Source organism: Hibiscus syriacus, unplaced genomic scaffold (genome assembly GCF_006381635.1).
Source record: "Hibiscus syriacus cultivar Baekdansim isolate YM2019G1 unplaced genomic scaffold, ASM638163v2 tig00111311_pilon, whole genome shotgun sequence".
Taxonomy (NCBI): domain Eukaryota; kingdom Viridiplantae; phylum Streptophyta; class Magnoliopsida; order Malvales; family Malvaceae; genus Hibiscus; species Hibiscus syriacus.
The window spans coordinates 1,969,664-1,982,043 of NW_024063054.1; the positions used below are offsets into that span (position 1 = coordinate 1,969,664).

General features: G+C 36.5%; 3 protein-coding genes and 1 pseudogene across 3 annotated transcripts; 3 read left to right on the forward strand and 1 right to left on the reverse strand.

The window, feature by feature from the left end:
- The first annotated feature begins 2,372 nt into the window (after nt 1–2,372).
- LOC120158442 lies at nt 2,373–3,726 on the forward strand (annotated as a pseudogene).
- Nucleotides 3,727–4,870: 1,144 nt separating this feature from the next.
- LOC120158299 (protein NIM1-INTERACTING 1-like) lies at nt 4,871–5,352 on the reverse strand. The gene has a single exon (XM_039169178.1). The coding sequence runs from the start codon at nt 5,290–5,292 to the stop codon at nt 4,927–4,929; it is 366 nt and encodes a 121-aa protein (XP_039025109.1). The 5' UTR covers nt 5,293–5,352; the 3' UTR covers nt 4,871–4,926.
- Nucleotides 5,353–8,277: 2,925 nt separating this feature from the next.
- Nucleotides 8,278–11,022, forward strand: LOC120158443. Its single transcript, XM_039169277.1, has 6 exons — nt 8,278–8,944; nt 9,042–9,366; nt 9,521–9,733; nt 9,927–10,514; nt 10,723–10,819; nt 10,930–11,022. Exons 1-6 carry the CDS (start codon nt 8,278–8,280, stop codon nt 11,020–11,022), a joined length of 1,983 nt encoding a protein of 660 aa, XP_039025208.1.
- Nucleotides 11,023–11,043: 21 nt separating this feature from the next.
- Nucleotides 11,044–11,472, forward strand: LOC120158444. The gene has a single exon (XM_039169278.1). The coding sequence runs from the start codon at nt 11,044–11,046 to the stop codon at nt 11,470–11,472; it is 429 nt and encodes a 142-aa protein (XP_039025209.1).
- The last annotated feature ends 908 nt before the right edge of the window (nt 11,473–12,380 follow it).

The window sequence follows — 12,380 nt, forward strand, 5'->3', positions numbered from 1 at the left end:
CAAAATTGTCCCAGCCAGTAAAGAAACTGATGTTGACTCTCCTATGGTAGAAAAAGAGTCAGATGAAGAAGAGGTTCAGACCCAAGAACCTCCACAGCAACATGAATCAATTGCACTCAGAAAGGGAAAGAGGACCATTAGATAACCTGTTCGTTATGCTGATATGGTCTCTTTTGCATCACCAATTGCAATTGATGACGTTCCTGCCACTTTAATGAAGCAGTCCAAAGTTCAAAACATAAAAAGTGGAGGATCGCCATGAATGAAGAAATGCAATCCCTTCAAAAGAATCAGACGTGGAAACTAGCTAGTCTTCCGAAGGGAAAGAAGGCAATTGGGTGCAAGTGGGTATATGCAAAGAAAGATGGATTTCCTGACAAGAATAACATCCGCTACAAAGCAATTGGTGGCTAAAGGCTACGCTCAAACGGAGAGAGTTGATTATAATGAAGTATTTTCTCCAGTTGTAAAACATTCCTCCATCAGAATTTTGTTGCCTTTGGTAGCGTAGTTGGATTTGGAACTAGTTTAAATGGATTTAAAACTACATTTTTACATGGAGACTTGGATGAGGAAATATATATGACTCAGCCAGATGGATTCAAAGTTACTGAAAAAGAAAAGATGGTGTGCAAATTAGAAAAATTGTTGTACGGTTTGAAGCAATCTCCAAGGCAGTGGTACAAGCGATTTGACAAGTTTATGATAGGGCAGAAGTACACAAGAAGCAAATATGATCATTGTGTGTATTTACGCAAGCTACAAGATGGATCCTATATTTATCTTCTTCTTTATATTGATGATATACTGATAGCTTCCAGGAGTCAGACAAAAATTACGAAACTAAAGACTCAATTGAACAGGGAGTTTGAAAAGAAGGATCTTGGTGAAGCGAAGAAGATTCTAGGCATGGAGATATCAAGGGATAAGAAATTGGGGAGGTTTTGTTTGTCTCATAAAGAATATCTGAGGAAGGTACAAAAACGTTTTGGCATGACTGAGAAATCAAAACCAGTTAGTACACCTCTTGCTCCTCATTTCAAGCTTGGTGCATCCATGTCACCTAAGGATGATGAAGAACGGGAATACATGTCAAAGGTTCTGTATGCAAGTGTTGTTGGTAGCTTGATGTATGCAATGGTGTGTACGAGACCCGATATTTCACAGGTAGTTGGGGTTGTGAGCATGTATATGCATGATCCTGGAAAGAAGCATTGACAAGCTGTGAAATGGATTCTGCGGTATATTCTGAACACCGTAGATGTTGGTTTGGTTTTTCAGCAGGACAAACAAGATGGTCAGTGTGTAGTTGGGTATTGTGATTCAGACTATGCAGGTGATTTGGACGAGCGTCGATCAACTATTGGTTATTTGTTTACATTTGCAAAGGCATCAATCAGTTGGAAGTCCACCTTACAGTCAACAGTGGCTTTGTCCACTACAGAGGTAGAGTATATGGCAGTTACAGAGGCTGTGAAGGAGGCAATTTGGCTTCAAGGGTTGCTTGGTGAATTGGGAATGGAACAAAAGCACATCAAAGTGCATTGTGACAGTCAGATTGCTATTCATTTAGCAAGGAACCAGGTTTACCATGCAAGGACGAAGCACATCGATTTTCGATATCACTTTGTACGAGAGATTCTAGAAGAAGGTGGAGTCATAATCCAGAAGATTTGAACCATTGAGAATCCTGCTGATATGTTGACAAAAGTCGTAACTGCGGTCAAGTTTAAACATTGTTTAGACTTGGTCAATATTGTTACAAATTGAAAGATGAATTTACAAACACTACTGAAGATTGGATTTTTGAGAGTGTGGGGTTTTTTGGATAAATAATGCATGCAAGAAAAATTTCATTTAGGAGAAATAATTTGCAATTATAGTGAAGAATAAACTCATTATTCTAATAAGACAAACTTTAATATAAAAAAAATTATCATTTCAGAAAGACGAATTCTCGAAAAAATTTAATTAGAATTCATATTGTTGGAATAAGGAATTCATTTAAACAATAATCTTCAATGGAACTTGTTTTGCTAGAATGATAAATTTATCCTCCACCATGACAATCTAAGGATTGTACTCTAATTTTATTTCCCGTGACAACTACTTATCCCCAATTTTTAATTCCACATAGATTATTTATCTAAAAAAAGGCCCACATCTAGCGTATACCATATATTGTTAAAGTTCGGACCCTTCCTTTTAGATGGATATCTTCTCCTACAGTTTTTTCCTATAGACTTTGGGCTGATTAACCCCTATTTTGATTCAAGTGGGTGGTCTTGTTAAACTATGGTTGAAATTAGTTACACGTTTGGATGAATTTGGAGATGAAATTGAAATATTCAAATTTTGGGGATCAATTTAAAATGAAGGTCATGGTTTGCAGATGAAATTTGAATGTTCAAAAGTGTGAGGACTAATTTAGAATGAGATTGATAGTTTAAGGATGGAATTATAACATTCAAACATCTAAGGACCAATTTAAAATGAAGATTATAGCTTAAGGATATATCACACAATTAACTCTTGTTTTATACTATATATATTATAAGCTTAGAAATTGAGAGAAAGGGTTGGCAATAATTCCACCGAAAATGGATAAATTTGGAAACGAAGGCCAGAAATTTCATGCTGTTTGTTGAATGGTAGGCAGGTGAAAGCTTGAACACTGTTTATCTGACTCCATATCTGAACTCTTTGGGGCCGAATTTCACAAACGGAGCCAACTTTGCAATTATTGGGTCCTCCACTCTGCCTAGATATGTCCCTTTCAGTTTGCACGACCAAGTTTCTCAGTTTCTTCGATTCCGATCTCGCTCCCCGGCACTCATGTTGAACGGTATGTTCCAAGCCAAATAGCTACTTATTTACAGTACCTATGAATATTTGGCAATTGATGTTCAAGTTTTTGGTTCCTGGAGTCAGGCTACAAAGATTTGGTTGGTGATGGTGACTTTGAAAATGCACTTTATACAATTGATATTGGACAGAATGACTTAGCTGCGTCTTTTGATTCCCTCACCTGCTCACAAGTAATTGATAAAATCCCTTCTTTCATCACTGAAATCAAATATGCTATTTGGGTGAGTCTTTCATTATTCAGTGCCTGTACTTTGGCTAATCTGATGAACCAGATTAGTTTTTATTTCTGCTCTCCAATCTTGATTGCAGGGTATATACGAGAAAGGGGGGAAGAATTTCTGGGTACATAACACCGGAGCACTCGGATGTTTGCCGCAAAAACTCGCTTCCTTCGCTCGAAATGCCAGTGAACTAGATGAGCATGGCTGCCTTCTGCCTCTCAACAATGCCGCAAAAGCATTTATGCACAGCTTCAGACTTTATGTGAACAACTGAATTCTCAACTGATTAATTCCACCATTGTCTATGACGATATATATTCCATCAAGTATGACCTGATTGCCAATGCGTCGAATTACGGTATGGTCGGTTCTTACCACTTGTGTTCCGTTTATATTTGTGTCAAATTTGAAACTGATAATGGCATGTTGTGGCTATGGGGGTCCTCCGTACAACTACAACGCGGATCTCACTTGCGGTTGAACCGGATACTACGTCTGCCATGAAGGATCGAAGTTCATAAGCTGGGATGGAGTTGACTACACCGAAGCCGCCAATGCCGTCTTTGCTTCCAAGATTCTTTCCTTTAATTACTCCACTCCTCGAGTCAACTTCAACTTCTTCTGTAATAAAATGTGAGTTCTGCTTCAGAGTTTTACTTAGCAAATTAATTGAGGTGTATGCTCTATTTATAGTAAGATTATCAGCTTCTTTCAATATCAAAAAACATATACAGATTTCGTTAAGGCTTGAGGCCCATAATTCAAAGAGTTGTCCATATCGTTAAAATTGTGACCTTTACCAAATGTAAAGGTTTAATTCAACAACCATCCTTAAAATAATTTTATCATCTAATTCTAATGGGTAAGACATACTTTATATTTATAAAAAGAAAAATAAATTCGATTACGAAGAATTCTTCCTCTATAAGATTTTTTATTTAAATAAACTTAATCACTAAATAATTTTTAATCACTACAATTACGATTAAACTCAAATTAATTATCAATTATAATTTAAGTCAAGAAACAACAATCTCCTTCTTAATACAAATTCAATTAAAAAAATCAACTTTTAAAGTTTTCAAACTCTTATATAAAAAGAGATAGAATAGGGTAAAAGTTCCACAAGTCTTCCATTTTCACAAGCAAAGGCGAAGCTCGGTTAAAAAGCAAAGTCTTGGTTCTCTAAAATGGTAAAATTACAAGTTTAATCCATTTAAATTTTAAAATAGGATAATAATAATAATAATATTGTATTTTGAATCTCAGACCTTCAAGTAATAAATTTTTTAATTGAATCATTTTAAAAATAATAAAATTACAGGTTAAAGTAACACTAAAATTATATTTTAACCCTTAAAAATGGAATCCACCCCCCCCCCCCCGAAATATTCATCAACTTTCCACCACCAAAAAGGTAAATGCAAAGTCAATATGATGAGCAAGTTTGTCTTGGTTGCAGTGCTAATTCTTTCAGCATGTAGCAAACTAATGGTTTAATATGAAATGAAGTATATGCATGAAAATATCTGTTCACTTCGGGGAGGAGAAAGGGTTCCCAAACTTTTACCGATACCAACAAGAACTAATAAACACTTGAGTACAGTTGTCCTCAAATCTGAAGCAACAAACAAAACAGAACCCTTGGTTTTCCCGGGTGAAGTAATTCCATCAGATCTGAAACATTTTCTCTCTAAATTACCATTGATTTCATTTCAAAACAGAAGCATTCATCTAGCTTAACTTAACCAGGAGAGTCGAGATGGAGATCATAATAATAATTAAGATCAACAATATAATACAATATCAAACTCCATTGATTTTTTGAACAAGAAAATTAAACTGCAGCCGAAGAAAGGGTGAGATTCAGATCCAAACCATCGTCTTCTTCCTGTTTCTTCTCGTATGGAGTTGGAAAGACGATGAGTTGCCTTCGAAACTCGATCTCTGCAGTGAAATCTTCCCATTCAAATCTCGGAACCCAACTCGGTCGCTCATCGTCGCCCAATTTAATTGTCTTGTTTTTCTTCATCTTCTTGCTCATCTCCTCCTCCTCATCTCTCTGTTTCAGCTCGTGTTTTCGCTTATTACGTGCCTCCCGAAAGTTCCTTAACAGAGCAAAAAACTGCTCCATTTTCTCATCTTCTTGATCCTCACGATCGTCTTCACCATCCGAAACACGATTTCTCTCCTCCGTCGCCATCTCAAAAGGAAAAAAATAGCGGGAAAAAACTTGCAGGAGTTTTTTCTGATGTTTCTTCGCTGCTGAAGAGTTGGTTCGAATTTGTACTCCTATTTATACAAAGGGGGAACAAGCAAATTAAGCGGTCAGGGTCAGCTCAAGAAAGACCAACCTGCCCCGACGGCGCCAAACCCGTCTTGCGTAATCAAGGCCGGAGGGGTATGAAAATAAAACGAGAGTACGACGTGTGAAATCATGAGCTGCGTCACTAACTGACGTGGAAGGGGATGCCGATTGCATGTCCACGTCGGGGGTCGAGAGGATGATGACGTAACCCCGATTGCGCAATATACTAGAGCTCGGACTTAATTAACTTTAAAATCAACCCAGACCTTAAGACTCCTGTTAGTATAAAGGATGCAAAATATGAATGGTAAAAATTTTGTTAATTAAATTGTTTATATTCATAATCATATTTTTACTTTAAAGCTTGGTCATTGGATTAATAAAATTGTCTTCTTAAGCTTTTATGTCTTTCTTAACACGTAAAAAATAATTAAATGATAGAATCAGGAGATCAAATTTTATGTAAAATAAATAATTTTCAGATTAAAAGTGTTTTAATTTTATATTAAAGTGTTGAATTTTAAAAATTAAAAGCTGAATTTTTTTTAGTTTTTAACAATGGGAAGATGTAAAGCATACTCAGAATGGGCACATGGCCACACTGGAATGTAAATTTATTTATATTAGTAGTTCATTTTACTGTGGGTGTCATCCCGTACAAAAAATTCAATAATTAATATGTGCATGTCCACCCTAAAAAATATTTCTACATCCGCCCCTACTGAGAATGACTTCATACCTAAAATGTTGATCATAGTCGACGTGATTATGAAATTAAAAAGGTTTATATTCTTGTATATAGCAGTGTCTCTCATCCTTACTCTTCTAGATTTATATCTACTACTGTACGTATTATTTTCGAATACTAACGTCGTTTAAAATAAACTCCACAACAAGAGTTTAAGTTGAATTTCTATCTGCTTTTAGCAACTGGATATGAAAAAAAATATTGGTATAGATTTACTTACACAGGAATTTGTGGACATAAAAAAATGAAATATTCTATTTTGATTAAGTTGGATGTATATTTATTAATTTTAAAATTATTTCAGCAATAGTACTGTTTTATTTTATTGGATTCGATTAAAATTTATTGTTTATCAACTATTTTTTCATCCTTATTGTCACTATCATAGTCAGGAATTTAAATAGCGTTTCTAGTCGTGTTTTCAGTCACGTTACATTTATCGTGGTTGCGGATATAACAGATGTCATCGCGGTCACTACGGGTGCCGTGGTCGTGAATTTTTTAAAATTTTACACAACTTATCTTAAAACACAATAATTATAATTATAAAGAGTTATTTTAAATAATTTTTAAAATGTTTTACATGCGAAAAATAAATATATATATATATATATAATATAGTTTAACCAAATAGAAGACTTTAAAAACCCGGAAATAGGATAAAATAATTAATATGATATTGTGAGTATATTATTATTTAAATTATTGAAATTATGAGTAAATTAAATAAAAATTAAAGTTTATATTTTATATTAAAGATTAAATTCTAAATTCTAAAAAGTAGGAAAATGACAAATTAATATATCCTTTCAAAATATATTTTAAAACTGATTTTAGAAAAATGAGAAATGGGAGTTTAAGTGGAACGACCCAAACATATACTCTATTTTTTTTAATTGAAAACCCAATCATATAGAAAAATCTGGAAGCTCTCTGATTCTCTCCAAGTCTCAAGTGTATCAAATTGTCTTGTTCTCCTTTGTTCAGTAAGAATATTTACTCTCTCTCTACTTGTTTCTTGAGCTTTTCCTTTTTTATAAGAAAAAAAGGTTCGAGGATGAGATGATCTTATCAATCAACTTTTATTGGGTCTTGGTAACCAATGCTCATACAGGTACATACAGTCCTAACCTTTCATTTTTCAGAGAACTGAAAACTCTATCGAGCTCGATTTCGTCGAGTGGTCGTCCATGTTAATCAGTGGTGGCTACCTTTTGTTTGGCGACGGTGAATGCAAAAAAATAAATCATCTTTCTAAAGTTTTTTTGTAGTACCGATAGAATAACATTAATAGTGTTTCATTATCGTCGCTATACGTTGTTATCCGTTAAAATTGCAGATGCGATAGAACGCTATCAACGTGATTTTGTTATCCACCGCTAAAATAGTCAATATCGGTTTCAGATGGTTGTGCCACCACGAAATAGCAACCGCTATAACGTTTGCGTTCCGCTATTTGAAACTCTAACCATATCGATTAGCAAATGCTAAGGTAAATAAACTTTTATGATCAAAACTAAACCCAAAAAATTATATTGTGTTTAGGATAGTTTTAATATAATATTATTGAATGGTTTTTGTGTAGAAAAAATATTATTTTTCTTAGATGACTTTTGAATAGTTATATCAGTAAGATATATATACGCTATCAATAATTAAAAAATAATAATTAAATATTACTTTATAATAACATCAAACTAATAAAAAATATTTTATCATCCTAAAAATATTATATCATCCTAAAAAGTAGAAATAAATGTTATTGTTGAGAATCAAGGGGATGTTGTTGTTGATTCTGTTAGCATGCCTAATTCTTCCTTGGCTGAGGAAGTGGCTTAACAAGTGTTGTAGGAGGATTTAAGAGCAGGGAAGGAGTTTCCCCCTTTGCAGGAGTCCATGATCCAAAAAAAGAAGACTAGAGGCAGGAAAAAGGAAAATGTTAGCTCCTATAGTAAGCTTGATATGTTAGCTGGTGGAGGTGTTATGGATGGCCAGAGGAAAGCTAGGGTGGCTTCCATGGATGTTGATGTTTTGCTCAATGAAATTAAGTCCAAGAAGAGGGACCTAGTGGATAAAGCCAAAGGCATTGGGAGTGTGGGGGTTGGTAGTGGTGTTGACCCTACTGTTACTTGATGTTGGTAAGTTTCTGGATTGTGAGAGGGATTAATAACCCTCTCAAGCAATTTAAGGTGTTAAGGAGGCTGGTTACTTTGGAAGCTGATGTTGTGTGTCTTTTGGAAACTAGGATTAGGAGGATCAATGCTGGTAAGTTCATCTCTTCTTTCTCCAATGACTGGAATATGGTTGGAAATTATGAGTCTATTGAGGGTGGCAGAATTTGGATTTTGTGGAAGAAACAGTGGTCTTTTATTGTCTTAAGGGTTAGTGATCAATCCCTAACTATAGCTGGTAGTGTCAATGGTCACAGGACTCTGATCACTATTGTTTATGGTAGTAATAGCAGGACAGTCAGGAGAGGGTTATGGGATCAGCTAAAATACCTGGAAAGGGAGGTTGGCTCTGCTCCATGGGTGGTTGAAGGAGATTTTAATGCTATCCTCAGAGCTGAGGAGAGCTCTGATTTTGAGACTCTTAGTATCTACAACTCTCCTGGTATGAAGGATTTCCAAGGCTGCTTGGAGGACTTAGATCTTTTGGACCACCCTTTTCTAGGTCCTTTATTTACTTGGACTAATAAACATGATGAGGGGTTCTTAGCTCGAAAGCTGGATAGAATTTTGGTTAATCCTGGTTGGTTGTTTGTTTTCCCTGATTCTTTTGCTGAATTTAAGGCACAGGGTGTTTCTAACAACTGTCTTCGTGTGATTTGGACTCAAAGCCTTGGCTAGGAGACCGAAACCATTTAAATTTTTTAACTGTTGGACCTCAAGTGCAGACTTCTTGAATATTGTAAAAGAGTCTTGGTTGGAGCACTGTAATGGTAACCCTTTGCAAAGGCTTTTCACAAAGATGAAAAGATTAAAGCCTAAATTGAAGGACCTAAACAATGAGCAGTACTCTGATATTTCAAAAAGAGTTCTCTGCAAAAGAGCTGAGCTGGAAAGGATCCAACTGAGGAACTTGAGTCATGCTGATCTGAGGAACATTGATGAGGAGAGAACTGTTCATGCTGAGTTAGCGGATTTGGAGGTTGCAGAATCTGATTTTTATAGAAAAAGGGCAAATGTACATTGGCTTAAAGAATGTGACCTTAAAACCAGGTTTTTCATCAAAGAGTTGAATCAAATAAAAAGAAGAACACCATAAAACTTTAGAGACTAAGAATAGATAGTTTTTGGACTCATTTGATGACATGGCTGCTGAGTTAGTGAATTTCTTCATTAATCGCATTGGGACAGTTGATCCCTTGGTTAGATGTCCTTCTGTGGCAGATCTGAGGGGCTTGTTAAACTTCTCCCTGGCTGCTGGTGCTGAAGATATGCTTACAAGGGAGGTTGATGATAAGGAAATTAAGGATGCCTTGTTTAGGCAAGGTAATGGGAAAAGCCCTGGTCCTGATGGTTACTCTTCTTGGTTCTTCAAGGCTGCATGGGAAGTGGTTGGCAGTGATTTTTTAGCTGCAGTAAGGTTTTTCTTTCATTCCTCTTCCTTGTTGCCAGCTTTTAATGCAACTACTATTGTTTTAGTCCCAAAGTCCTTGAATGCTTGTAGGGGCTAAAGACTTTAGACCTATTTCTTGTTGCTCGGTGGTATACAAGACCATCACTAGGATCATTACTACTAGGTTATCTCTCTTTTTCCCTGGCATGATCTCTCCTAGCCAAACGACATTTGTAAAGGGTAGGAATATTGTTGATAACACATTATTAGCTCAGGAAATAGTCAAAGGTTACTCTAGGAAGAGCCTTTCTCCTAGGTGTGCCATCAAGATTGACTTGCTAAAAGCTTTTGATTATGTGAACTGGGAGTTTTTTATGGTTGTTCTTGAGGCTATAGGTTTGCCTTTGAAGTTTTGTAGTTGGATAAAGGTTTGTGCCACTTCCACTAAATTTTCAGTTTCCTTGAATGGAAGCCTAGTTGGTTATTTTAATGGTGCTAGAGGGGTTAGGCAGGGGGACCCTTTATCCCTATACCTCTTTGTATTGGTGATGAATGTCCTTTCTTCTTTACTGGATGTCTCTGCCAAGAATGGGATTTTTAAATATCATCCAAAGTGTAAGAGAATCTCCCTCACCCACCTTTGCTTTGCTGATGATTTGTTGGTGTTATGTTATGGTTCTATGGATTCTGTTATGGGTGTTTTGAGCACTTTGGAGGCTTTCTATAAGCTTTCTGGTCTGAGGCTTAATGTTCAGAAAATTGAGATCTATGCTTGTGGTTTATCTGAGCTGTTCTTGAGCAAATTTAGGTTGGTACAGGATTTAGAGTTGGGCAACTCCCTGTAAAGTACCTTGGGTACCTTTGGTGACCAGAAAGCTTACTGGAAAAGACTGCTCTGCTTTGGTGACAAAGATTAAGGATAAACTCAGTAAGTAGTCCAATAAGAAACTGAGTTTTGGTGGCAGGCTGTAACTCGTCAAATCTGTCTTGTTCAGTGTTTTCAGCTATTGGAGCAGGCAGCTTATTCTGCCAAAAGGGGTTATCAGGGATGTTGAGAAATTATGTATGAGGTTTTTCTGGAAAGGGTGTGACTCCCCAGCTCGAGGAGCTAGGGTTAATTGGAGCCAAATCTGTTTCCTGAAATCTGAGAGAGGTTTGGGGTAGGAGTTTGGTTGATTGGAGTAAGGCTTGTTGCTTATTGCTAATGAAGAAAATCCTAGCAGGAGAGGGCTCTCTCTGGAACGCTTGGGGTGAATTTCTACTGCCTTAGATCAGTAGATTTCTGGAATGCTGAATATAAGGCTCATTTCAGTTAGATCCTAGCAAAGTTATTCAAAATGAGGAGTGGAACTAGGAGGGTATTTGGCTCCAGTAGTAATTGGGACCAAATCAATGCTAGATGGATATGGGATAACATTCGGAATAGGTGTGAGAAGGTATGTTGGCACCGCCTGGTGTGGTTTCCTGGCCATATCCCAAAGTTCTCGCTGATCTCATGGATGGAAATCTTAGACAGACTGCCCACAAAGGACAGGCTTTCTAGATTTGGTGTAGTAACGGACAGAGGTTGTGGTATGTGCAGCTCTGGTCTTGAATCTCGCGACCATCTCTTTTCTGACTGTGCATACACAAAGGAAATCTGGACTGCTATTCTTCTTTCCTGTGGTCTTTCTCAGGCACCCCTCGACTGGAATGGCTCTCTCCAGTGGTTGTTGCTTAACCTTAAGGGTAAATCTCTGCTGGTGCATATTCTCAAGCTGGCTTAGACTGGATTCATCTACTACATATGGGAGGAACGAAATTGCAGACATTTTGGAGGATCTCATCGCTTGGTTGGAGTTGTTGTTAGTTGTATCAAAGAATCTGTTAGAATCAAATTACATAGAAGTCATATGAATAGAATTGATGCTGTAAATAGGGAACTGTGTATAGATTGGGGATTGGTGTAATGTCTTTAAGATTATGTTTTGTAACAGCAATTGCTGCCTCCCTTTTTGGATGAATGAAATTTTTACTTATCTAAAAAAAAAACAATTGCTACTACATCTACATTTACGATTAATGTCGCCATATTAATTATAATTAACGTAAATACAAGTAACGAGGAAAATGCTTAGACAAATAACATGTGAAGCCGTGAAGGGTTGATGATAATTTCTCACCTTTAAGCGTGGAACATTCAGTTCATCCAATCACTCTATTTTGATGTACCAACAGTTTCATCCCTCTGCAGTGAAAGGGTAAGGTCCAACTCTTCTTTAACCTCCTCTTTCCGGTCATTGCCCTCTTTGTTTTGCGAAGTACTGGCGAAGCTCATATGAGGCTCCTCCTTATTATCGGCCTCATCCATGAAATCTTCACGTTGAAATGAGGGGTTCCACGCTACAGCTTGCTTCTCTCGATCTTCTTCAAGCTTTCGCTTCATGGTTTCGCCCTGATCATTTGCTGCTGCTGCTGTTGATAAGACGTTGTTTGAGATCAAACGATCACGAGCCTCACGAATGTTGTTGATGAGAGCGTAGAATTTCTCCATACTTCCATTATCCTCGTTGGTTCCTGGTATACAAATAGAAAAATCTATTTTTTATTAAATACACAATTGAAAAATTCATCAAAACGAGGTCGAGCTATTACAACCATAAACATTACTTTTGTGATAAACAAATTACTTTTA